The sequence below is a fragment of the Stegastes partitus genome, unplaced genomic scaffold, assembly GCF_000690725.1.
Source record: "Stegastes partitus isolate 25-593 unplaced genomic scaffold, Stegastes_partitus-1.0.2 Scaffold717, whole genome shotgun sequence".
NCBI lineage: Eukaryota > Metazoa > Chordata > Actinopteri > Pomacentridae > Stegastes > Stegastes partitus.
In genome coordinates this window covers 314,331-339,732 of record NW_007578448.1, presented here as the reverse complement: position 1 = coordinate 339,732, position 25,402 = coordinate 314,331, and the positions used below count along the sequence as shown (strand labels likewise).

The following is a 25,402-nucleotide window of genomic DNA, read 5'->3' as shown; positions in this document are numbered from 1 at the left end:
GTGTTCTCACAGAGACACAGAAGAGAGACAGAGAGAGAAGAAGAAGAAGAAGAAGAAGAAGAAGAAGAAAGATGTTCTCCTGCTCCAAATCAAATCTATGAGTGAGCCTGGGTCAATCCGTCGCTTTCCGTCCAAACACAGCTGCTCTGTTGACGGTGTTGGAGGCGGAGAGCAGGAGGGGGGCGTTCACTTCCAGTCTGCGGCCCCGCCTCCCGTCCGGAGTTCGCACGCTTCAATCCCGACCGATCCGGCGTCCCGTTCACTTCTTCTTGCTGGACTTCTCCGAGCGCTTTGCGTCCGACTTGCCGCCCCGATCCGACCTCTCCGACCGCTCGCCTCGCTCCCTCTCCTTCTCCTTCTCCCTCTCCTTCTCCTTCTCCTTTTCCTTCTCCTTCTCCTTATCCGCCCGCTCGATCCGCTCGGCCCGGTCCGAGCGCTCGCCGCCTCGGTCCGAGCGGTTGTCCGCCTTGCTGCCGTCGCGGCGCGTGCCCTCGTCGGTGGATGAGGTAGTTGGTTGGGGCTGACCCCATTTGGCAATCTCCTCGTGCTCCGAGATACTGGCGGTGATGTTGGTCACCCAGGCTTTGAGGTCGTCCTGCGATGGGAGAGAGAGGACGGAGACGAGGGTCACATTCATAACAGCTAAGTTTAAAACCACAGATTGGATATAAAATACAGACGTAGCAACCGTGACCTCACCTGCTGTTCAAAACCGAACCTCATAAAGCAAGCAGCGACGCTTTACCATTGATTTTTCTCTGAATCGGACCATAATTTATAAAATTAACATCATGCTGCCATAAAAAAACTCCTAAAACTAACAAATGAGACCATGAACTCATCAGGAATTCTTTCACAGAAACAACAAATCAAGTGAGAAACAGGCTCATTTTCTCATAGACGTCTATGCAACCATGAAGCGGAGGAGGCGCCCCCTGCTGGCTGTTGGCGAGAAACTGCAGGTTTAAGGCACCGTGACGCTACGGCCACGTTTTGTACATAACTTATGTTACAAACATGGAAATTGACTCACCTCATCTTTTGCATGGAACAAAAACTCGCTGCCGTCCTTCGTTCTGGAATCAGAGGAGATTAATTCAACTGGTTTTCACTCGCAGTTACATGTTACTTCAATAGAGGATGCACAAGAAAAACACAACAACTTTGAGTCAAGCTGAATCCTGCATCTTCCACGATGCAACTCAGTAGTTCATAGTCGCCAAGGCCAAACTATAAAACCACGAAGATGTCATCAGGGCTATTTTTTTCCCCCCAGACTTCTGCACTATTTTTACAGGTTGCTGCTACATTGACATCGAAGTGTACGAGGAGTTCAGATGCTGTCGTCGGTGTGACTAGACAATAAAAAGGGCAAACTGATGCTACATGCACAAAAATCCCACCGGTGCCTGTCTGTAGAGAATACAAAGGTAAACATAAGACTTTATTAACCCCAAAGGAACTGCTTGTGCCAGATATTGAAAAAACACAAAACGATAATAATACTGAAATAAAATGAATAAGCCAAAATAAGGCTAGAATAGAACGGCAAAAAAGTAATGCTGGGAATTACCGTAAATTCTGGACTATAAGCCGCTACTTTTTTCACACACTTTGACCGCTGCGGCTTAAACAATGACGCGGCTAATTATGGATTTTTTACAAATTTGCGTCCAGACGAAAGTGGCATTGAGAGCGACAACGAAAGAGAGACTGAGGAAGTGTGTGAGGAAGTAATTCTGAGGCTGTTCAACTCTGACACTGAAGACTTTAGTGGTTTTGGTGCAGGAGGAAGATGAAGATAGCGATCAGTGACTTTTCCTAGCAGGCTGCTGTAGTTTTTATTTTCTTAACCAGCCCTTACAGGCACTGCTCGGAAAAAAGCATTTACAGTACTTATTTAATTAAAACACCTACGGCTTATATATGTACAAAACTTGTTTCCTTTTTAAAGTTAGTGGGTGGGGCTTATATTCAGGTGCACTCCTAGTCCGGAATTTACGGTAACCTGACATACTGCGCCTGAAAAATGAGATATTACACGCGAAATAACTGTACTAAGCAGCTGCGTACTTGAGCGTGAAGACGTTCTTCTTCTTCTTGTAGCCGTTGGTGACGTCGCAGTGGCAGTGGGAGAGGTTGAGCAGCGGCTCGTTGTTGTAGGGCGTGGTGGTGTTCTTGGCGTCCTTGTAGAAACCCATCTCCCCTTTGTTCAGCACGCAGTACAGGTTGACCCATGACCTGCTGTGGTGTGGGAAGGCGGGGGAGGAAGGTGGAAGGTGGGGGAAGGTGGAGAGGGAAGAGGAGGAGGAGGAGGAAGGGGAAAGGTGGGGAAGTGGTGGTTGGAGGAGGAGGAGGAGGAGGAAGGGAAGGGGGAGACGGGAGGAGTCAGGAAGAGCTGCAGAGTCACTGTCGCTAAGCTAACACCTCACTCACCTGGCCAGAGCAGACAGGTAGGTGGGCGGGATGGACCAGCCCCAAGAAGGGAGGAGGAAACACACTGCTGAACAAACACAGACGGACGGACAGACGGACGGAGGAGGAGGTGGTGGTGGGAGGGGGGTGGAGGAGGGATGGAGGGATGTTTGCCTCAGTGTGTGCGAGGCGGCTCATACGTGACTTACCTTGGAGGAGACAAGAGGAGCAGCCAGCAGCAGCGAGGAAGAGGAGGGGAGAGAAGAGGCAGAGGAGTTTGGTTAAACGCCATTTTGGCCACGACGCCAGTCACAGTCATGCTTGTCGTCCCTCCGTGAAGCGTGTTCGCATGCACACGGCATTCCAGTTAACAGCTTACATCGAAACACACAGTGCTGAGCAAGTTTCAGGCGCTTCAGGTGGTCGTTTCCCTGAATGTTGTCTTTACGTTCTGCAGCGTTGCAAAGTCATGAAGAGCGAGGAGGCTCTGCAAACAGATGGTGTGACCTGAACTTCATCAGGTCAGGAAACACCCACAAATCCACAGAACAACAAGCGGTCCTCATCCAGAAGGACTGAAATCCCTCGATACATTAACACCATTCATGACGTGTTTTTTTCAAGCAACTTTCAGCACCTAAAACCTTTGCACAGCACTGTAGGTGTTGTTCAGAGCGAGGTATCCGTGTGCAGCTTAATATCCTGATATCCAAAACCTCTGAGCTAACAATGGAAGCAGAGCTCAGACTGGTGCATGTGATGAGGCGTCCACATGGCCAATGCTAGCATCATCCACTACTACAGCTAGAGGTAAGGAGAGATAAAGGGACCTTTAGGGGTAATTAGATGAAGAGAACGCAAATTAAACAAACGCCTGTACCAAGAATCTGCTTTTTAAATATGTTTTATGATGGTAATGCAAATAAAGATACATATGCACTGTATTACTTACACTGTAAATGAAAATAGTATTTTTAACTTTTTCATTTATTTATTTATTTTTTCCAGATTAAAAAAAAAATTACTGTTATTTTACAGTTTGTCCCTGTTTTGTTAAAATACAGATAACAACCGTGTCACGGAAAAAAATAAAAATAGTTGACACATTAAGTATAAATAAAAAAACAGGCAAGGTATAAATAACATCCACATGAAAAATGTTGTATTTTTATAAAAATATATTTTGTTCTTTTAGAAAGTTTGACTGTAAAATAATATTATTTTTACTGGATTTAAATTTAAAAAAAAAAACTGTATTAAAGTAAAAAATATCTTTCTTTTTATTGCACTGATATTTGCTGGTATTTCAAAGAAAAAGTATACATGATATGTAGTATATTAAAGATTTAAAAATGGGAGCTCATTTTATAAACAGTTATGTTGATTGACAACAGTGATTGGATTTTTTTCTTTTATAATGTGTGGATCACCTAAAAAAATAATGTACAAATATTTTCCATTATATTCCAAGTTAATTTTTTTTTTGTTGTTTTTAAAACAGTATTGCAATTTTTCTTTCATAGTATTTTTTCTGGCACCGATGCTACCAGATTTTTGCCTTTTTTTGTAATTATTATTATCATTTTTCTTTTTACAAGACTTGTTTTTCCAGTGTACACAACAATTCTGTCACGTGCAATGAACTACTTTGTTCAGGCACCATAACACTCACATTCTGACAAAATTATTTATATTTTTTTTAAGATAAAATATTCAGATTTTACATCCTTTAAAGGAGCAGATGATAATTTATCTCTGATTACGGAGAGAAAAACCTCAGCAACAGGTTCAAGCTTTTCAGAAAGTAAATGTTCATCAGCTGTGAGTCAAAAGTGCTGCAAAAATCACACGTAAACCAAGTGAGTAGCAGATGTTCACACCAGGACTGTAATTAAGTTTATTGATTTAACATAAAGTGCAGACGCCATTCACAGGCACCGGATCCTCACACATGGTCATCCTGAGCAATACCAGAATATTAATGTGCACATCCACTTACTGGGTGTCTCGTCGAGATGTAACAGAGACAGGTTGAATCTCAATCCTTCCTTACAGGCTCCTGTATCCTCTCAGCTCAGCATCAAGAGCATACAATAAGCCCAACCAGGAGCAGTTTGGAGATTCACACTTGTCCAGGTTTAAGCCATTCGGGATTATGCTTTACCTTGCCATGTACATAACAGGGCATGTACATACGACACACTCATCCACTGCCTCATTGGTGCGTGAGTGGGACTCATCCATAGCTGGAGGAGGAGGAGGAAGAGGAGGAGGAGGATGGGGGAGGGATGAGCTGTTAGCTGTGCGTGGTCAGCCCAGCCACCAGGGGGCAGTGCAGAGAGAGAGTCGCTGGTGTCTCTCTGGAGGAAGCAGGTAGGTTCATCTGTGGAGGTCAGGTAGTGTGTGTGTGTGTGTGTGTGTGTGTGTGTGTGTGTGTGTGTTAAAGTGACCAGCAGCTCCACCAACATTCACTCCACAGCATCATTCATCATCAGCCAGCCAGCCAGCCAGCCAGCCACTCCCGCCGTGTTTCACTCATCTGTGGGCTTCGTGTTAGATCAGGAGGCATCGTAAGCGTCATGCATGAGGCTTCTTAACATGCGGTGAGATTTCTGCAGGCCGCTGCCGTTCTAGTCCGTCTAACTCTGTCTGATCCTAGCAGTCGGTGACGACGTCCAGAAGCTGATGTTAGAAAACCCCCAGCGGGGCGTTTAGGTTCCTGCATGCTCACCTGTGCTGCCTAAAAACTCTGAACTACCAACACACAAGCTACCAGAGCTGCTCGATTAAGGAAAAACACTCACGATATGTTACGAAAGATTGGTATGACGGTGCAACCTGACTGTGTTTTACTGCTCACAGATCGAACTTGGCGCAACAGTTTGTGATGTATCGTGCAAAGATTTACGTATTTAGCAGGAAACAGATCAAATCCTCCTCATTCCACTTTGCAGAACTTTTTCTTATATGTCATCAAATAAGTAAAATATTTAATAAATCTTTCAAATATGCATCAACCTTGATGTTTCCTAGTGTCTGCGGGTCTCCTGAGAACATCTTCGCTGACTATGGCCTTGAACGGCCTACGAGGCGCCACGTGTCCGTCATGCATCTGCTCGACGTGTCAGCGGAGTGTGTTAGCGTAGCATGCTAAGGTCATGCCCTGTCCAATCAACAGTGACGTCGGAGGAGGCGGCGGTGTCGTGAGAAACTATTTGACGCTTCATGGATTTTTAAAAAACCCGAAGCACCAAACCGAAAACGTGGTCGTCTGATTCTCACGACACCGTCCTCCTCCTCCTCCTGTGGAGCTCCCGTCGTCGTCACGGTTCTCGTTAGGACCCTGAACACCCACCTATTGGTGCTCTTCTTCAGGCTCTCGATGTCCAGCTTGCGGAACAGGAAGCCCTCGTGGTGTGCTGTGTGCGTCGGCGGCTGGGGCACCGCTGGGCTGCTCTGGGCCGGAGCCGACCTGGACCTCCGCGTGGTCTCTCCGGGCTCTTTGGGTCGCGGCCGGCGTCGCGGTTTGGGTCGGTCCCGAGCTCGAGGCCGGTCGGGACGGGAAGACTTCTCTGGTAACCCGTTGGGCAGGCGGGGGACCTCGCCACGGGCCTGAGGGCGAGGAGGGGGACGGATGGAGGAGCGTTTAATGTCATCCGTGATCCGGACCGACTTATGGGTCATCCTGCCTCAATTCACCACAACGTCTGACCATCAGTCTCTGTTTTTATTTCTATTTTTATCATTCTGAGTTTTATCGTCTATTGTCGTCTAATTGTTGTTTTTTTTTTAAACTTTAACTATGTCATTGTTCATTTTTTTTTAAACCTTAATTCCCTTATTTATGTATTTATTTTACTTATTACCATTACTACTATTATTATCATCTTTATCCTCTATTTTTCTTCCACTTGTTTTTTCCCTCACATTTATTATTTTATCTGGTGTTTGCTCAATGCTCTTCCTGTGTTTCCTTCTTTTCTTTTTTTGCCCCGTCTGTAAAACACTTTGTGAACTCTGTTTTACAAAATCTACTATGTAAATAAACACAGTGATTATTACATATAGATTGAGCCGATCATGTGTCAAATCTGAGCTCACAGGGAACATTAGTTTTTGAGTTTATTTATTTATTTTTTCATAAAATTATTTGAAGTGCTATGATTTTCAGCCCAGTAACAACATGATACCACTCTTCCAGTTGGGACACTTACAATACCTGCTCAATGCACGTTTAAATAGTGGCCATAAATGCAGAAAACTTCATTTTAAACTATGCCTCTGACTGGCGCTAGTGTCTATATTTTTAAAGCTCCTATTGGTGCGACTCACTGAAAAAATAAATCAGCCTTGCAGTAAAAAGTAAAGGTTTTATGGTTGGTGGAATATCAAATCTGCACCATCATCTAACTGGTTTATAATATTCTATCAGAGCAGGGTTGAACCACTGAAGGCCACATGTACATATCAGGGAACCTGTAAACTTCCAGGACTCTCGCGACGTGATCTCTCAAGTTATGGTGCTTCAAACTTTGATCCACAGATTTAGACAACAACACTAAAACACCTTTTACACGTTTCACTAACGTACGTATGCAAAGAAAAAAATCTGATCAACATGAGATGGTCAGGTGTGAACGTTTTTAAAAATTTGGTGAATGGAGAAATGATCCTTAAGTACCAGTATTGTCCATTTTAACAGCTCCTGTTTAGACACTGCTGATATTTTGTTGTGCTGATAAAACCTCAACCAAAGAGCTGAAAGTGTAAAATCTGCAGAACCTCCAGACCTGTGCTGCTTCTCTTTCCTGCAGCTGCTCTACGATCTCTGCCAGCGTGGACCTCTTCTCTCTGTGGAAGAAACACCGATTAGAAGTCGACACTAAAAATATTCAGCTGTGATTTTTTCTTCTTTTTTTTTTTCTAATGTCACCTCGCTGCACTGAAACTCTCACCCTCCTCCGGAGCGTCTGTCCGAGTGCTCCTTCCCGGTGTCGTGCTCGCTGGACTCCTGCCTCTCCAGCCGGTGTCGGTCCCTCTCCCTCCGCCGGCCCTCGTGGCCCCCGTGGCTCACGTGGCTCCCGTGGCTCCCGTGGCTCCCCTGGCCTCCCTGACCTCCCTGGCCCCCCTGGCCCTCCTGTTCGCTGGACGTCTGCCTCTCCAGCGTCCGCCTCTCCCTCCTCTCGGCGTGTTCCCTCCACACCTCCTGAGGCAGCTCGTCCCTGCGAGCCTGGATCAGCTGCTCGCTGCTCAGCTGCCGTTCTATCCTGTGGTCCCGGTGGTGGCCGTGCGCCTGGACCTGGGGCTCGGCGTGGCCCAGCGGGTCGGTCCTGGATCCCCGGGGCCCCCTGGTGGGCTCACTGTGCAGACGCTCGCGGCCCCCCGGCTCCTGCAGCACCACCTCGGCCATCACCGCCACCTCTGCCCTCTCCGTCCCGATCTCCCCCATCATCATCTCTCGCTCCCTGCCCCTCTCCCTCTCCCTCGCCTTCTCCAGCCGGCTCGCCACCAGCAGCGGCGTCACGGCGTCATCCAGGTGTTTGATTTTAGGTTGCCGTAGATACGGGGACGACTTCACCTCCAGCTCCCTCGCCGCCTGCACCGGCTGCAGGTGGCTCATGGCCTTCGTCGCCTGCTCTCTGGCTGCGCTGGCGCTTTCTCGCACCTGGTTGGCTGAAACCAACATGGCCGCCGTGGCGACTGACGCGATGGAGGATGGAGCGGGCTGGCCCAGTCCCGCGGCCACGCCCACCACGCCGCCGCCGCTGCCGTGCCGGGCCTCCAGCGTGTGGCGGTAACTGGAGCCGTTCATCACGGGGGTGTAGTTGGCGACGGTGGAGCCGAGCCGCCGGACCACGGAGGACGGAGACGGCGTCGGGGTGGCGGGCGACGGGGAGGGAGGAGAGCTGGCTTCGTTCTGCTCGTAGATGGTCTGTCTCATGACGGGCGAGATCGGGAGGCGGGGGAGGGTGGCCGGGGTGGGGGAGGCATCTAGGGGGTCCAGGAAGACTTTGCGCCCCAGCAGAGGGGTCGGGGGCAGTTTGCTCTGCTCTGCTTTCAACTTCTCCACCTGCAGGAAGAAATCAGAACCAGCTTCAGAACACAGTGTTTGACACAAATCCATTATTTTTGTATATTTTATGTAGAAAAGTGGATCTGAAACTACAGATCATCGTAAGAAAGTTAAATACTTTCCATCAGTGATTTAAGAAAGTGAACATTTAATGTATTCTAGACTTAAAACACATCAAGTGAAACATTTAAGCCTTTTTTTTGTTGTAATTTTGATGATTATGGCGCATAGTGCCAAAATCCCATATTTTAATTAATTATGAGTTTGATTAAATACCTTTTCAAACAGTATAAATAACGTGTTTCTCTCAGTCTAGTTCAATCATAGAGACGACTGCTGAAGATCCCACCTCAGATGCTCTCGTATACTCAAACAATAAATCCAGCTGTTTGCCTTTAACATCATTTTTAGACCATGTCGTGTCTGTATTTGCACACTGATGCCGACGTTACCGTGGTGAGCCGTCGCAGCGAGCTGAACCTCTCCTCCCAGGTGGCGGCGGCTTTGCGGAAGGCTTCGTGTCGGCGAATCAGCTGCTCCACCTCGTCCACGCTGCCGCCGAGCTCGTTGCTGTTGATGAAGGGCTCCTGAGCGGTGAGCCAGGCCTCGGCCACCACCGCCTCCTGGGCGAACTGGTGGACCTCCAGCACTGAGGCAGCAGAAAGAAGACGAGCATTCATGAGGGGAAAAAAGGAAACTTCTCTGTTTCTATGCATACATGCCGTTTTTATATGCTTTCGTCCTGCGTGTGCACTCACGTTGCTGCAGGACTTCCCAGTGTTTGTCCCACTTCTCAGAAAGCTCGTGCTGCTTCGCCATCACCCTGTCCAGCTTCTCCTTGATCTGAGAATCACAACATTGCAGGTCCGGTTAGTTCTCGCTGATGAATCTGGAGTTTTATGTAAAAATTCTAGTTTTTGTTTTGTTTTTCTAAACTCTTGTTTTTATCAGAATCAGATGGGTTAGTCACAGTTTCCTGGTTCACATCAATATTTTTAACCAAGCAGACCAGGATTTGTATAAAATATCCGTGTATGAAAGTATATATATATATGTAAAAATAGATAAGTAAATAAATCATAATAATAAAAAGAAATACTCCTAATAATAGCAATAAGGAATTAAAAAAAGTACTTCAAAATAAATAAATAAATTCTGATGATAATAAAGAAAATACTACAAATGATAATAATAATAATAATAATAATAATAATAATAATAATAAGGAATAAAAATTAAAAGGTAAAAATTAAAAGTAATACAATAGGGGAAAGAAAGAAAGAAAGAAAGAAAGAAAGAAAGAAAGAGTGAGTATTTTAAAGGCAATTAATTTCTCCTCAAAAAGATTTTAAGACTGTATTGGAGTATTTTTTGTAAATCCAACAGTCTCTATGGGGGGTTCCGTTGAGCAGTTGTAGAGTAAAAGTGACCCATTTTCATTCACAGCGTTTTTATTGCAGTGCAGCGACGGTCAAAGTGATGATTAAAGTCTTTCCTCGTTCCCACCTCTTCAGCTGCAGGGTTCCTGGCAGCCAGCAGCGTCTTTCCCATCTCGATGCACTCCAGGATGCTCCGGCTGCGAGCCTCCACTTCGCTCTTCAGACTCTGGTGATAATTCATCAGCACCTCGACCGAGGACACGTCCCTGCAGGAGCCACGGAGCGCACGGTTAACACGCCTACTACCGATTACAACACAACACCGTACAACAGCTAAACAGTGCTTCACAACTAGACAAATAGAAATAAATGAATCATCCCAGTCTAATTCAACATGCTCATTAATAAAACCCGTGAACAGTAATGCAGATGTGCTGGAACGTCCCTCACAGAAACCGTCCATCACAAAGTGTGTTTTATGGAGTTGCTGATTTTGGCCACTATGTTCTGTTCAAACCGATGACCTGATTTATTTACAAGAAAAGTGTTTTTACTCTTATAAACCTAACACTGGAAACAGGGACGAGTAGCTGCTCACTGGAGCCCGACAGCTTGTTTGTTGGAATGATGCCGACGTCGATTTTATGGAGCAAAAAAAAATTCTGAAATCGATAATTTTGCTGATGTTCTCCATGGACATGTCAGGAAGGGAAAATGATGGGGCCACTGTTTATTAACTTTCCAGCAATGTACTTCACAATCTAGCCAACAGCTTCATGTGAAGACACCACTTGACTCCGCACCACCGTTTGCTCAGGGGTGATGCGTACTCTGCTGCATGTGCTGCAGTTTTCAAATCTTATATATATATTACTGATTGGCCAGCATCAACTGATAAAATCGACTAACGGATACATGAGTCGGGCTTTAAAATGAATAATAAATATTTCTGTTGAGACGATGAGCTTTTATTTTATGGATCCCTGTTTTTGCTCTTAGTTCTGATTTGCAGAATTAAATTAGAATTCTAACAAATCCCAGTTCGTCTTGTTTTCTTCGCTCTTATCAGCGGCTTTCTTCTTTTAACTTAACGTAATAAAACAAAACCTACTTCTTGATTTAAGTTTATTTCCTGGGATGCTGGTAATCGTACTGCATATCACACATGCTGTTTCACATTAACGTGGACTAGCGGACTCCGGGTACCTGGGCTTCTCTCCCGTCCCTATCTGGCAGATGATGGAGTCCATCCACATGATCTGATCTCGGACCATGCCGAAGAACCTCAGCTTGTCCGTCTCGGTGGTGATCTGCACTCGGCACTCCTCGCAGGACGTCAGCAGCTCTTTCCAGCACTGCATCACTTCGTGCTCGCGGCAGGCGATGGCTTCGGCCTTCTCGCCGGCGTACACCGTCCTCAGCTGGGCCGCGCTCTCCTGCAGCTGACGCACCTGACGGGGCGGGAGGGGCAGATTTTAGTTGGAGAAGCTACGCTGGAAAAGGAAGAAACGGAAATATTAAAAAATAAAAAATGGAAAGGGACGGTTTTTGTTCCGAATGACGCACAAAACGCAGCTGCCCTGACAGCTGTGTTTAGTCAGGGCCAAATGGTACAGGCTCTGTCACCAGAGTCGACACAGAGCAGCTGTGGTTTCTGCATCGTTCTCCAGCAAAATGTACCACAGCCTCCGTTCCCCAGGTGCATGACAGAGGCCGGATGAAGCAAAATTAAATGCAGAGTAAGACGGCAGCTCAGACCCAGACACATAAATAACCAAAGATTTTTTACTATCAATCTCATGTAATCAAATTAACACTAATTTAATTAAGTTCAGCGGCTTTTATTGGCATTAAGGGATGGACCAGCAGCGTGCCAGAAATTTTGTCCAAATAAATCAGGGATTTTAGGCGACGGTTCTGCTTTTAAGAGCTTGTAGCCGCTTCCAGTCAGAAAACAACATATGTAGTACAACTTAATATTTGCTAATATGATAATAATCACCTCTACCTCACGTCTTTATGAATGTTAAAGCTTAAGGAAGGATGAATCTACACGTAAAAGAGAGAATATCACTGGGTCAAGTCTGCCGTTGTCCTGTTGCTGCACCTGTGTGACGAGCAGCTGAATGTCCTGTTCGAAGCTGTGCAGGAGTCTCTGCAGGGTGCTGGTGTTGGCAGTGCTGCCCTGCCGAGCCCGAACCTCCGGCAGCCTCCGATGTTTGTCCTCAATCTGGGCCAAAACCTGAGCAAAGGAACACGAGGCAGCGCAGAGGCGTGACATGTTTGCAGTGGAAACGCCTGGATTTTTATGGAACATGGGTGTGGGTTTGTAGAAAAATGAACAGTTTAATAAATATCTTTCATGCACACATCAACCAAAATGTGTAACTTAAAGGTTCAGCTGCTATAAAATTATTCAACTCTCAGGAAGGGTTTGAAAATATGCTGTGGAGAATGTTTCTCTTTTACACAAGAACACCTTCTTGTCTAAGTTCGACAATGTTAAAATCCGGCTTGCATCAAAAAATGACCTTCTTCAGGGCCAGAACAGTAACTAGGCTGCTTATTTTCAAGGACGCTGATGCACAATCAGCACTTCATTTACATTTTGTGCAAATTTCTTACGCTGTCCTCCCCACAACGGTTACTGTAAACCACAGTGAAGAGTTTCCACCAGGAAACAGTTTAAATAAAAAAAAAGAGGATGCATTTTTGTGTGTCTATCTCACCTCTCTGCAGTCGGAGAAGAACTTGTGCAGCTGGTGCGAGGCGGCGAGCATCTGGGCGCGGGTCTCCATGAGCTCCAGCAGGTCGGCCCAGGCCTCGTTCACGCCGTCCTTCCACTCGGCGATGGTGGCCGCCTCCGAGTGGCCGTAGTCGATGAGCTCGTCCACCATCTGGTTGACCGCCGTCACCCGTTCCTGCCCCACGCTGCCCGTCTCCGACGCAAACTCTGTAAACTTCTCCTGCAGGACCTGGAGGTGGAGGTAAGAAGAAGACGAAGAAAAAAGAGGCACAACATTCAGAAATGTATTGTTACTCTTCATGGGTCATTCTACCTCAGTTCTCCAAATTTTAAAAAAGTTAATCTCATATTTGTCCATTTTGTTTCTGTGCATATAGATGTTATTCAGTAAAATGTGTGAAATTTGGGGTCAAAGCTTTTAAGTTATAAATTCTTAAGGATGGTGGAGTCATGTCATTTTGACTTTTGTGCCGTTTTCTTTGTTCGTCTGTGGATCAGTGTTTAAATTACTTGAGAAATAACGTAGCTAGAGTCCTGAAAGTTTGCAGGTTCACTGATGTGTCCATGTGGTCTTCAGTGGTTCAACCCTGCTCTGATAGAACAACACACACCAGCAACGTGATGGAGCACATTTGCACCGATATAAAAACCTTTATTTCGCACCCTGACAACAAATGGAGCTTTAAAAATGTATGGCACCACTTTTAACACTCAACACTTTTCATCAAACTATTTGAAGCACCATGAGCTGGAAAACCATTTATCTTTTAGCCCAGTAACAATATTATACAACTCCTCCAGGTGGGAGGCTATTGGAGTAGTTTCACCATCATACCTGCTCAATGCATGTTCAAATATTAGCCATGAATGCTAAAAAATTAGCATTTTAATGTATTTGTTCTCATAAAGCATGCCTCTAAAAACAAAAACACCATCTCAGGGTGGACAGTAAAGGTTTCATGGAGACAGAAACATGGAAATGTTTGACCAGATCTTCACCCTCACATAACTGGTTTGTGTTGTTCTATCAGAGCAGGGTTGCACCACTGAAGAGCACATGTGCATATCAATGAGTCAGCAAAATTTCAGGACTCTAGCTACGTTATTTCTCAAGTTGTGGTGCTTTAAACTTTGATCCACAGATTGGCGGCTCAAAAATCGTCATGACCTCGACTTGTTAAAGAGCTTTTATCTCAAAATCTAATGTTACCTGTGAGCCCAGATTTTTCCAAATGATCAACTCAACTGGTATTCAACACTTAAAAAAACAAAAATCAGTCACATTGAAGATGGTCATGACTCCCATACGTTTTTGATTAATATTCTAGCATATCGCAGCTACCAAACCTGCCGTAAACGAGTGACACTGTTTGAAACTGGTACACAACTTGACCGGTGTTATTTTAATTCCAGCAACACGAAACATCTCTTGAATCTATTATTCATCCGCCGGACGCCATCTGTCCACACACTCACGGTGACGTGCTCGAAGTCTTGACCCAGTTCGGGCGAGCTGGCCACCACCTCCCTCTGAGCGATCCACTGCTCCAGCTCGTCCACCTCCCGGTTGAGCTGGTAGAGCCAGTACTGCTGCTCCAGGCGGCTCTTCCTCTCCTCCACCAGGTCCTTCAGAGACACGTAGAGCCGGTCGATCTGGGACTGACGCTTGCTGATCTGCTCGCTGTGGAAGGCAGGGAGAGGAAAAAAAAGGAAAAAAGTGGGAGATCTGTTGCATGTGTTGGTGCTTTGTTTGAGACGACGATCTAAATGGTTTGACACTTCCTGAATAACCAACATGAGGCCTTGTGTGTCTAGAGGGCCAACTGAAAGAGCAGTTTCTCATAAATACAGTATTATATTTGGCATAAAAACACAAAAGAGTGGCTCTTACAGTTAAAACTCCAAACACAACCCGCAAACTGAACCAATAAACGATTGAAACGATTTCTGTCGACTGATGTTTGAAAGTAAAAGATTAGGTGCATTTCTGTCCTTCCGCTGTGACGACCGAACACGTCTGTCAGATTGTGTTTGTGCTCGTGTTTACATGCGCACCAGTCTGGATGCCCCATCTCCAGCAGCTGTCGGCACTGCTGCGACAGCAGGCCGATGGTCTCCGCGTAGTCCTCGATGGTCTGTTCCAGGACCAAGTGTTTCTTCAGCAGCTGCAGCGTGCTCGGCTCATCCTGGTGGGAGGAGGAAGCGGCGCACGAGGACGAGTTACACTTTAAAAATAGCGCTCAGACGCTAATTCTCAGTCATGCTTCTGTGTGGAAATCTGTGCAAAAGACTCGGATTGGGGTCCAACAAAATGAGATGATAGACTCCCTGATTATGAGCAATTTATTTGTTGTTTTTATTAAAAATGCCCGAACGGATTCACCTTCCCCTTCTCCTCGTTCATCATGTGCAGCTCCTGCTCGCTCAGCCAGGCCTCCACCTCGGCCGTGTCGAAGTAGTACTGCTGGGCCTGGTACATGGCGTCCAGGACCAGCTGCCTCCTCTCGGTCTCGGCCCAGAGCAGAGCCCACAGCTGGGCCAGCTGGTCGTGGCCGGCCCTGACGCAGTCGGCCTCCGGGCTGCGTATGGAAGCGATGATGGCCGCCCTCTCCAGGACGTCCTCGATTCGGCCCCGGTGGCCCTGCAGCTCCCGCTGGAGGGTCTGGAGGGAAGACGGAGCAGCGTTCAGACGTGGTGCAGAACAGAACGATGGTGAGAAGACTTCAGTCATGAATAAAGTTGAAGTTATTCCCATTTTCCTACCTGGTTCTTCTTCATGAGCTGCTGGACGGCCTGCAGAGTCGAGCCGTGCTCCTGAGACATGGCCATCGGGAGGCGTTCCTGCACCCACAACTACAACCACAGCAGCTCAGTCATTAACATGCAATCATAGCTCCATTCATAATTATCACACCATATGGATAGTGTACATTTTTATGTCTTCACTTTTCTACTTGTGTTTATATTTTTAGGACATATTTTTGTGCTCAAATTTCTAAGACTTTGAATGCTTTGATGAAAGTGATTTCCCAGCATTAATCAATTAAGTAAATCTGATTCCAGACAGTGAAAGCCTCATCTTCACCTCATGTTTCAGTTTAACAGACTAGATTTGAACCTGAGCTCTCGAATGCACATCGTAGCCTCAAAATAAAACAGAATAAAACTGAATCGTGGCGTTTTTTTGCAGCTCTAGCAGTGAAAACAGCTTCACACACACGGGAGATTTAAAGAGCGAGTGTGCTGCTCCGCTTCCCCTGTTTGGCAGAAACACGACGACTGCAGGATGAAACACCTGCGTGCCGCTCGTGGTTTTGCGTGGGAACGTTGCCACGGACTCAGAGTTCGTAACGCTGCAAATTAAAGCGCTTTCATTTAATTCCTTCAGCGGGTCGGAGGCTCGATCCACGTCGTGCTACGTCGTTTGGCGACAGATTGTGACTCAACAGACTTTTATTTAACAAGAAATCTACATGCAAGAGTGTTTTTCTGCAGAGAGTACATACATTTGTGGTGTTTTTTGCTTTTATTTGTACAGCACAGTAGAAATAGACGGAAATATGAGTTAAACCGTAAACGTCACAACCTTTCAACCATCAGGTCGACCTATAGAAAGATTCCACAACTTTCAAGACTTTAAATATACTTAAATAGCTGATCGTGTTAAAATCTAATTTAGCCGTAGATATGTCTAAAGGAGTCTGTCAAAGCTGCATCTAAACTCAGTGTCACTTCAAACAGTCAAACAACATCACGTCTTCAACTCACAATCTCGTCCTCCAGGTCTCGTCCGACCTGATGGACCTCCTTCGACGCCAGCAGGATGCGTCGCCTCTCCTTCAGCGGCTCGATCAGACGCACCATCCGGGCCTCCACGGCGGCCTGTCGCTCGGCCACCGTCTCCTTGACCTGCGTCTGCTGCGGGATGGAGGACGCCTGCACCTGGAGCTGCCCCACCTCCTTGTACCACTCCTCCATCTGGCTCTCCATGGTCTGAGGAGGAAACCATCCAATCAGGCGGGAGACAGGAAGCGAGGCGGGCGAGAGGAAGCGACGGTGCAACGGGTGGAGGAGGTATGAAATAATGATAAAAATGGTATGAGAGAGAGATGAAAAGAAATGCTGTTTGTTGATTTTTTGTTTTTTAAAGAGTTCTTGGATGTGTCTTGCAAAATTTGGATCCAAAATTATATATTTTCTTAACTTACCACAAGAATAAATAACAAATGTAGGATAAAAGTTAATGAAACATCTACTTGTATCAGCAAATAGTGTCTTCGTTCCAGAAAAGACGGACATGAAAGCACCTAAGAGGCTGAAAACAACCGGAAACAGCAAAACAGCAGTCGGCTGACAGACGTGAAGTGTAGTGAAGGTTACTGTACCCCTTGCCAGGATGGATGCTGGGTAGTGGAGTTGGGTTTTGGAGGGAGGATGATGAGGGAAAGCAGAGCTAATGGCGGCCTGTTAAAGGAAGCTGTAAGCGGCATGCTGTGGGAGAGGAGAGATGTCTGGTGAAATGGTGGAGCGATGAGAGGATGAATCTGTGCGTCAGCCCCAAAAAAACTAAATAAATCGGACTCCAGCAAAGCATCAAGGTTGGTGGGCAAATGAAGAGCTGCATCCCAACATTATATAAACACAGGAGCGCTTCACAGCATGTCTGCTACTATGAGATTAATGTTGGACCATCCGGAGCAGCTTCATCTCAGCTGAAAGTGACGAATCCAGTCCTGCCTTCGCACTTAAAATCAGCTTTTATCACAGTTTCTCACTGTTTGCTCAGGAGATGATTCTCTGTTCAAATGGCCCAGAAAAAAAAAAAAAAGAGGATCTTGACTCATTGGAGCCATCCGACAAACACCCACCTGCTCTGAAAAGACTAATAACAACGAAGGCCATCTGCTCTGGAGAGAGAAACTAGAAACTTCATGTGAGGAGACACACGGCTGCCTGCGTCCTCCGCCAGGTCTGACCACTGAGCACATGTGGTAAATAATAATATGAAATTAAACTAAATAAGTCAGGGCTGCACTGTGCAACCATTTAACCGCATTCAGTGACAGTTTTTGGAGGCTGTGCTGGTAAATTTCACAACTAGGAGCACCGGGGCGACTTGCAAATGGGCCTTGTTTGTTTTTTACCCAACACTGCAGCCTCCATTGCAGTAAAAGTTGTAGATTTTGCATCGTATATTGTATGTACTGCAAACTTTACATATGAAACACTTGCAAAACACAAACGCAGCATGAAGCAGTGACACCGACTGAACTGCAGCACCTTTACTTTTAAAGCACAACTTCAAATTGTCCCTCGTTCCTTAACATAAACATTGTTTTTCCTGGCCATTTATTCCAAAAGCATTCTTTATTTCTACAGTCGAGATGAAAATAACAATGTGCACGTCTTGCGTAAAGTTTCCGGCACACAGGACCAAGTTTAAAAAGTTATAAATAAATATGAAACCCAAACGCCTGGAGAAGTCGGTCGGAGCGCCGGGGGTCAAACTGGAAGCTCTTAGTGGATGTTTAGACTTTTTAAATTGTGCGTTCAACCTGAAAAGTACCTTCCTGCCCTCCACAAACGTCACCGCTCACCACCGAATAAAACACGAAGCGGTTATTTGGTTCAGTATTTAGATAAAGCAGAGTTCTGTGATGATTCACTGCCAGAGTGTAGCTTAAACTGAAAAGTAAAAGTATGAAAGCTGCTGATTTATTTGGCAAAAAAATAATAAAAATACTTAAAAAAACAAAATGAACTTGGGATGAAACTCGTAGCTGCTGATGGTGATTTTCCAGAAACCATCAAATCAAAGATGAACGCTGAGCAGACGAGACTTTCCTAAAAAGAAGCAGAAAAGCTTCGCAGGTGAGAAACGTCATTTTGGTTCATGTTTGGTTCGAACATTCACGAGATGAGCTCATCAGTGAATCACTTAAGAAGCGGTTCGACGTGCAAAAGAAAGAAAAAGCATAACTTCAATTTAGGTCAAAACCTAAACTAAAGCTAGAAAACAGCAAAAACTGCAAGAACATAATGTTCCAGGAGCTCATGGAGGAGATAAAGGACGATTTAAAGGATGCATCTTATTGATGTGACTGAGTTTGAACCATCACATATGTTCTAGTTTTTTTCTACACAACTTCCAGACATGAAAATGTTCATATTTAACTTAAACATTAATCATTGTTTTGGTAAAAATGTTTTTGCAATTTGGAGAAAAGAAAAAAAAAAGAAAATTGGCAGAAATGTGACACAAAAAGAGACCCAACACTTCACAGAAACAGAATCTCCCCCCGGCCCGGTTCTACGTACGTGCAGTTTCTTGAGCTGCTTGTTGACGGTGGTCAGGTCCTGCCCCTGGTCCACGTAGGCCAGTTGCCCCTCCAGCTGGCCCAGCCTCTGGTCCAGGCTCTCGTAGCTCTGCACCAGCAGGTCGGCCTTGTTGGCTTCGAAGAGCTGCCGGGCTTTGGCCTGAGTGGTGCTCTCCAGGTCCTGCCAGCACTCCCGGATCTCCTCCAGCTTCCTGCGGACCACCGGGCTGAGCTCCGGCTTCTCCTGGATCAGCTGCTGACCCTCCTGGGCCGGACCAGAGGACAACACAGAGGTGAGGAACAAGAAGGAACAAACATCCGACACTTAGCTCTGAACAATAAGTTTGTGCATCATGTGCAGCAACATTTACTGTTTTCATTTCTCAGGTGTCATATTTCAGTTTCATGTGCAGTATTTTGATTAAATGTTAAATATTTTACCACCATGTGCATTTCTGAGCAACATCCGGCACAAGACTTTCCTCTGGGATCAATTAAACCATTAACGTTTTGTCTCATCTCGTCACGTTCGGGGTATTTAGTCGAGAGAACGTGCAAATCTAACACTTCCTCAGGTAAATACTGGGGGAAAAAAATCCTCTTAAGCAACCAAATGTCACTTCATTATCACCCAGCTCCAATAAACACAACCCGCGAGGATAATAAGATCATTATGCAGGTTAATTAACGCTACGCAGCACCTGGAAAGTAGAAATCAAACGTTAGTGAGCACGTTAATTCAGAATAAAAAATCAGATTATTGCTGATTAAAGGGCAGAAGGATGAAGGTTTTATGAGGCTGTGACAAGCAGAAATTAATGTTAGTTTAAGAACAGCTGAGTTAAAGACGGATTATAACAAAACCCCTAAAATGCATCGTCTTGTTTTCACATTATCAGTAAATGTAGAGAGGATTTTGCTATAAATGAGCTTTATAATCGCCAAATATCTGCAGTTTTGGTCGACACAAATCAGAAAACTCACTTCAACTCTTACTACAAATGCTTACATCTGATTTTACAAACTAAACTATCATCAAACGAGACGCTGCGATGATTTCATCCATCGGTTCAATCACCAGAGAGTTACCTGGTAGCAGAAACATCACTACATTGGTAAACGTTTTCATTTTTTTAAATTAATATAATAAAAATCTGGTTATTTTGGGGGTTTTGGTACGACTCTGATGTGTATTTAACCAGAACTTGCTGGTATTTTATAAACCAAATAGGAAATAAATAGACATTTATACTATTTATGATCTGAAACGACTTCAGAACACAACAGAGGTTTTATTTCTCTGCTTCTTTACAAACATTCACTGGATGTTATGCTGGGAAAATGATGCTCAGACACTGAAGGACTGGGTTTATGTGTGTGTGTGTGTGTGTGTGTGTGTGTGTGTGTGAACAGATTAAACCTCATCGTATTAAAATGCCTCATAAATTACCTCACACACTCTCCCCTCCCCTCCCCCTCCGTGCTGCTCTGCTTTTCATATTTCTGCCCCCTTTTGTACCTCAACACACTCTGAGCCCCCATTAGACACACACACACACACACACACACCCTTATGTTCACCTGCTCCGTCTCTCTCCTCCCCCACACTATCGTCCTCCCCCATCCCATTGATATTCTCATTGTGCAGCTCGTATTTGTGTGTGTTTGTGTTCAGGACAGAAAAAATAGCCACAAGAAAACAACACAAAGAAAAATAAAGAAGAAGCAAAACAAGCAAAGGAAGGCGTTAAAACCTGCAAAAAAAAGACAGTTTGGGGAAATGAAACTTGAAACCCAACCTGACCGACGTGTACTTAATGATTTAAAGTATTATTAGTTCAGATTCTGAGGGTTTCCTGGTGAATTAAAGCGACAACGAGGCTGCAACCAGAAGTAGATGTGGAAAAAAAGTCTTTTAAATCTCTTCTGAAAACACACTCTGACCAGAGAGTCTCTCTGGATTTTACATGAGTTTTCATTTTATTTACATGTCCTCTATTTAATTATTTGTTATATATTTTATCTTTACATTATAAAAATAAATTTAAAAAATAAATAAATAAAAATGAAAAAAAATATTACATTTTTTTTAAAAATTAAAAATGAAAAAAAAAATTATTATTATTATTGAAATAATTTTATTTATTTGTCTTTATATTTCTATTTTTATCAGCTTTTTCTTTTATGGATTTATTTTTGATTAATATTGCCACATTATTTATTTTTTTATTCTATTTATTCTTCTTTTATTTCCACTTTTATTTATTTTTAAAATTATTTTATTGATTTATTTTTGTAATTTGGCGCTCTCACGCTGCATTAGTTTTTATATAAATCTGTTTAGTAAAGATGTGAAGCTCTGTGCTTTGAAAAGCGACGTACAGATCAAATTTATCATTTCTATTATCATTATTTTAATTATTATTCTAAAAAAGACCTGCAAGAATATCACTTCTTGCAGCGGTTCATCCCCAAAAAACAAAACTTTTATTAATATTTCAGCACAATTACTCAAACAAAGGCTTTTAATGTTACGGTCGAGCTTTTGAAACGTGTGTTTAACATAAAAAAACAACAAAAAACTGCAGAAACAATCCAGTAAATGTTAATTAATGTTATTAATGTTGAGATTAAAGAATTAAAGTTCCAGCAACAAACTCACACGCTGATATTAAGCAGCTAACGGATGCAAACAGGCTCAAAACAAAATGACAAATTCTGTTTTAAGTTTTGCAGGTTTTACTCATGAACAAAAGCAGGATTTTGTCCTGATGACGGCACGCGTTGACCTCGACGGAGATTCTAATGTGTGCACCAGATTTTACTGCAATAAATCCTGAAGTTTTTGAGAAATCTCATTTTTTAAGGTAGCATTAGAGGAGGAGTCGTTGTGTTCTTCCTCTCAGAATCATGCATGACCATTTTTTTGCAGATGTGTGAATGTTTAACAGGATCAGTGACGTTCTGATCCGCTGGTGATGCAGGAAGGGAACCACCAGCAGACTGAAGCCTTTTCAAACTGTGCAGCAGAACTTTTACTGACAATAGATGCTAAACGTTTACGCTGCTGTCCTGTGAGGCCGCTATCGGACCCGTTTTCCTGCCAACGACTACATTTTCCAACATTTGGCGCCTGGCAGGAGGCGACTCCATCCTCTGCCAGGACGCTTCACCGGGACAGAGCGGGTGAGTCACCGTCCGCAGAGGACGACATCCCGCCGCCCGACCCGCTCAGGTTATCGCAAAAAACAATCTACAGACGCCTCATGACGGGAAGCGACGCGATTAGGAAGGTTTCCGGTCCGAACGGCAGAACCAGGAGCACCGAGAAGTAAATGAGACAATAACAGGATTAAATGACAGAAAGGCATCTATACTGTATAACGCTCAATGTGAGGTCACGTATTTCAAAATAAAATGTGTAATAGATTCAATAAACAATCCAACCGGTCACTTTCTACCGTGTAGATATACGTATATCATATATACAATATTATTATTTTCTTTATTTTTTCTCCTTTTGCACTGTTTGAACATTTGATTTATTTATATTTGCTTATTTTTTTTGATCCCTTTCTCTCTCTCTCTCTATATATATATATACTCATAAATTATTTATTTCTGGTGTGTTTTATTCTTTATTCTTATTCATCTTTTGGATATTGTTTCATATGGAACAGGTGCCCAAAGCATTTCCCTGCGTGTTATACCGTTTATAACTGTGTTTGTGACCAATAAAGGCCTTGAATCCTTGAATAAAAATCTGTATTTCCTACATTTATGAGTCTTTATTTTGCAAAACAAGGCATTTTATTTCTTTTTACAAATTAATGTTGAAGAAAATGTCCCCCAGTATATTATTTTGCTTTTTAGTGCCTAGAAAACACTGCATACTCCTAAGAAAACTACATATTTGGTGCTATATACGGTGTATTTTAGAGTATAGGAAGTGCTGTAATTGGTATTATTTTGAAAATACAACATTTTGCAATATCTGCACAGGATGCATGATCAAATATCTGCTTTTCATGCATGGAAAATATGTGTTAAATGCAAAAAAAAGACATGATTTCTGTCATATTCCTGCCACTAAATGCCACCGTTACAGGAGGATTCTTGTGCTGCCTGTTTCCTCCACATCCACAGAAGCTGCATCGTCTCCACGCTGACACACAACCCGAGTGGAATCACAAGCGGAGCCGCTACGCCTCCGTAGCGCCGTGGCTTCCAGCGTTACGTCAGCGTTCATTCTAGTGTTTCTGCCGCTGAGTGGGAGGTTTTTTTTCTTTTCTGCGTGGGCCTCGGAGCGGCTTCAGCCCACCGGCTCAGAGCTGCTACTCACAGACACTCCAACAGAACCGAGATCCTGCAGAACCGCTCCGGCTTCTCCTCATGAAGCCAAACCGCCGCATTCACACGCACACGGGTTTAATTAGAAGAGAACGAGCTTACAGAAAGTCATCGGAGTTGCAAATTAAAGGGTCAAATTAAAAGATCCGATCAGGTTGCATTGTGGGAATTAAAGGATCGAGTGTTTCTGAGGATCTGTTTCTTTGTTGCATTGATTTTGACCAGTGATTTATTTAGTCTGTCTCTTTAAGTCACCTAAAATAATGAAAATATTAAAATAAAAATGAGTAAACTACAAATTTAAAGCGGTAAAAGTGATGCTCACACATTTTATCTGCTGATGGATGAGTCACCTGCCTCATGAGCACAATATTTTCATACAGTTTCAACTAAAAACTGGCAAAAATCGCACAAAAAATGTATTAATTTACTCTTTAATTCTAAAAAACAACCCAAAAATCTACATAAAATATCTGAAAATGTACAAATTGTAATTAGTTTGCTCTATTTTACTGCTAATTTAAGATGGTTTTACATTTTATTTACCAGTTTATCTGTGCCACTCCTGATTTCCAGCATTTCTTTACGGGTTAATTTTTACAGCGAACACAAAAAGAGAGTCCTGGGCTTCTTGAAGGCTGAATACACAAGTTATCTGCTGAAAAACCACAATATCGTCATTTATTCCCGACTTGTAACGAGTAAAATCACAAAAATAAATTCTTCATTTACACGTGAACACATCAAAAAAAAAATTTAAAAGTCTGTATTTTTGCAAATGGTAATTTGTTGTTTTACACTGTTTGACTGTAAAATTAGTTTTTTTTGCATTTAAATTAGCCAAAATTATCATTATATGACAGATATTTACCATTATTTGAAAAAATTATAATTTTTAAAGACAGAAAATGGTAAAATGTTATTTTACAGATTATCCTCGTTTCGTTATATTACAGATAAGATGTAGTAAACTAGTAAAACAAGCATTAATTTACACATCGGCTGTAAAAAAAAAACAATGATTTATATCTGCCTTTTACGACAGGCATTTGCTATTATTATTTTTATCTTTAATTAATTAATTATTTTTGCATAATTTTTACATTTTTTATATATATGTTCCAGTATTTTGATGTATTTTTTCTGTCAACATGTACAAAGCACAAAGTGTAAATAATTAGCAGAACGATGGAACTGGGACGGAGCTGAAGATCACCACGACGACACTTTCCGACATATAAAGTTATAATTGTAATTGTATTGTACATGTTGTATATTAATTAAACATAAAATATGTATAACAACAACTACGGTTGACCGACTCGTGTCCTGATTTTAGTGGAAACTGAGATTTTTTTTGGCATCACTTTTTTTCCACCAAAATTAAACGATAAGAAGATTTGTGCTCCTTTCTGCACCAAACAAACATGTTCTCTTACATCTGGAGAACATGATTTTGTAGATTTGTAGCTAGAAATTGCAAGAACCCACAACTTAGAGAGAATCTAAAGTCAACGTTGTTTATTATCGCGATGATAAATCGAGCTTCCTACTTAATGCAGCAGGTTTATCCACCAAACAAAGTCTATTTTTTCTTACTAAACACACGGTGAAATGTACATTTCATTGAAGGATCCATGAAGTGATCTCGTCTTATGTTCACTGTGGGACATTTTGAACACATTTCCATCCATCCTGACGTCTCTTTCTGTGGTTTTAGTGGTCGGTGGCTGCAGCCTGTGATGAGCCTTCACCCACACAGCAGCCTCCTCTGGCTAATAACGTCCAGGCTGGAGAGTTCTGCACTTTCTGTACAAACACACAACCGACGGCACATTTTGCAGAGAGTGCAGCTGGAAGCAGAACGCTGTTCCATCTACCGCCAAAGTGCCGCCGCCGCCGCTGTAAAAGCAGCACTCTGACTGCAGAAGAGGAGGACAGAACTTTTTATTTATCTTGTACTTTTGTTTTTGTGCGGACAGCGTCAGAAAGCTGAGAGCGCCTCAGGACGACAGAGAAGGAAACACTGATGGGTTTCGTGTCATTACGCTGCAGTTTCACATCTGATCTGAACTTAATGCAAGTTCAGACAGAAGCAAAGAAACTCTGCACGGCAAAAAAA

At 43.6% G+C, this 25,402-nt stretch overlaps 1 protein-coding gene across 1 annotated transcript in view; it reads right to left on the bottom strand.

Moving 5' to 3' along the window:
- Positions 1-259: 259 nt before the first annotated feature.
- Positions 260-25,402, bottom strand: part of sptbn4b (spectrin, beta, non-erythrocytic 4b) — an 86,543-nt gene continuing 61,400 nt past the window's right edge. The window contains exons 23-40 of the mRNA XM_008291105.1: positions 18,932-19,195; positions 16,382-16,606; positions 15,377-15,466; positions 14,997-15,275; positions 14,669-14,799; positions 14,090-14,294; positions 12,597-12,842; positions 11,975-12,109; positions 11,074-11,318; positions 9,995-10,133; positions 9,247-9,331; positions 8,941-9,137; positions 7,371-8,485; positions 7,206-7,266; positions 5,771-6,027; positions 2,074-2,241; positions 1,034-1,076; positions 260-595 (exon numbers count right to left, since the gene is read on the bottom strand). Of these exons, the coding sequence (XP_008289327.1) occupies positions 260-595; positions 1,034-1,076; positions 2,074-2,241; positions 5,771-6,027; positions 7,206-7,266; positions 7,371-8,485; positions 8,941-9,137; positions 9,247-9,331; positions 9,995-10,133; positions 11,074-11,318; positions 11,975-12,109; positions 12,597-12,842; positions 14,090-14,294; positions 14,669-14,799; positions 14,997-15,275; positions 15,377-15,466; positions 16,382-16,606; positions 18,932-19,195 (4,221 nt within the window). The remainder of the gene's footprint in view (positions 596-1,033; positions 1,077-2,073; positions 2,242-5,770; positions 6,028-7,205; positions 7,267-7,370; positions 8,486-8,940; positions 9,138-9,246; positions 9,332-9,994; positions 10,134-11,073; positions 11,319-11,974; positions 12,110-12,596; positions 12,843-14,089; positions 14,295-14,668; positions 14,800-14,996; positions 15,276-15,376; positions 15,467-16,381; positions 16,607-18,931; positions 19,196-25,402) is intronic.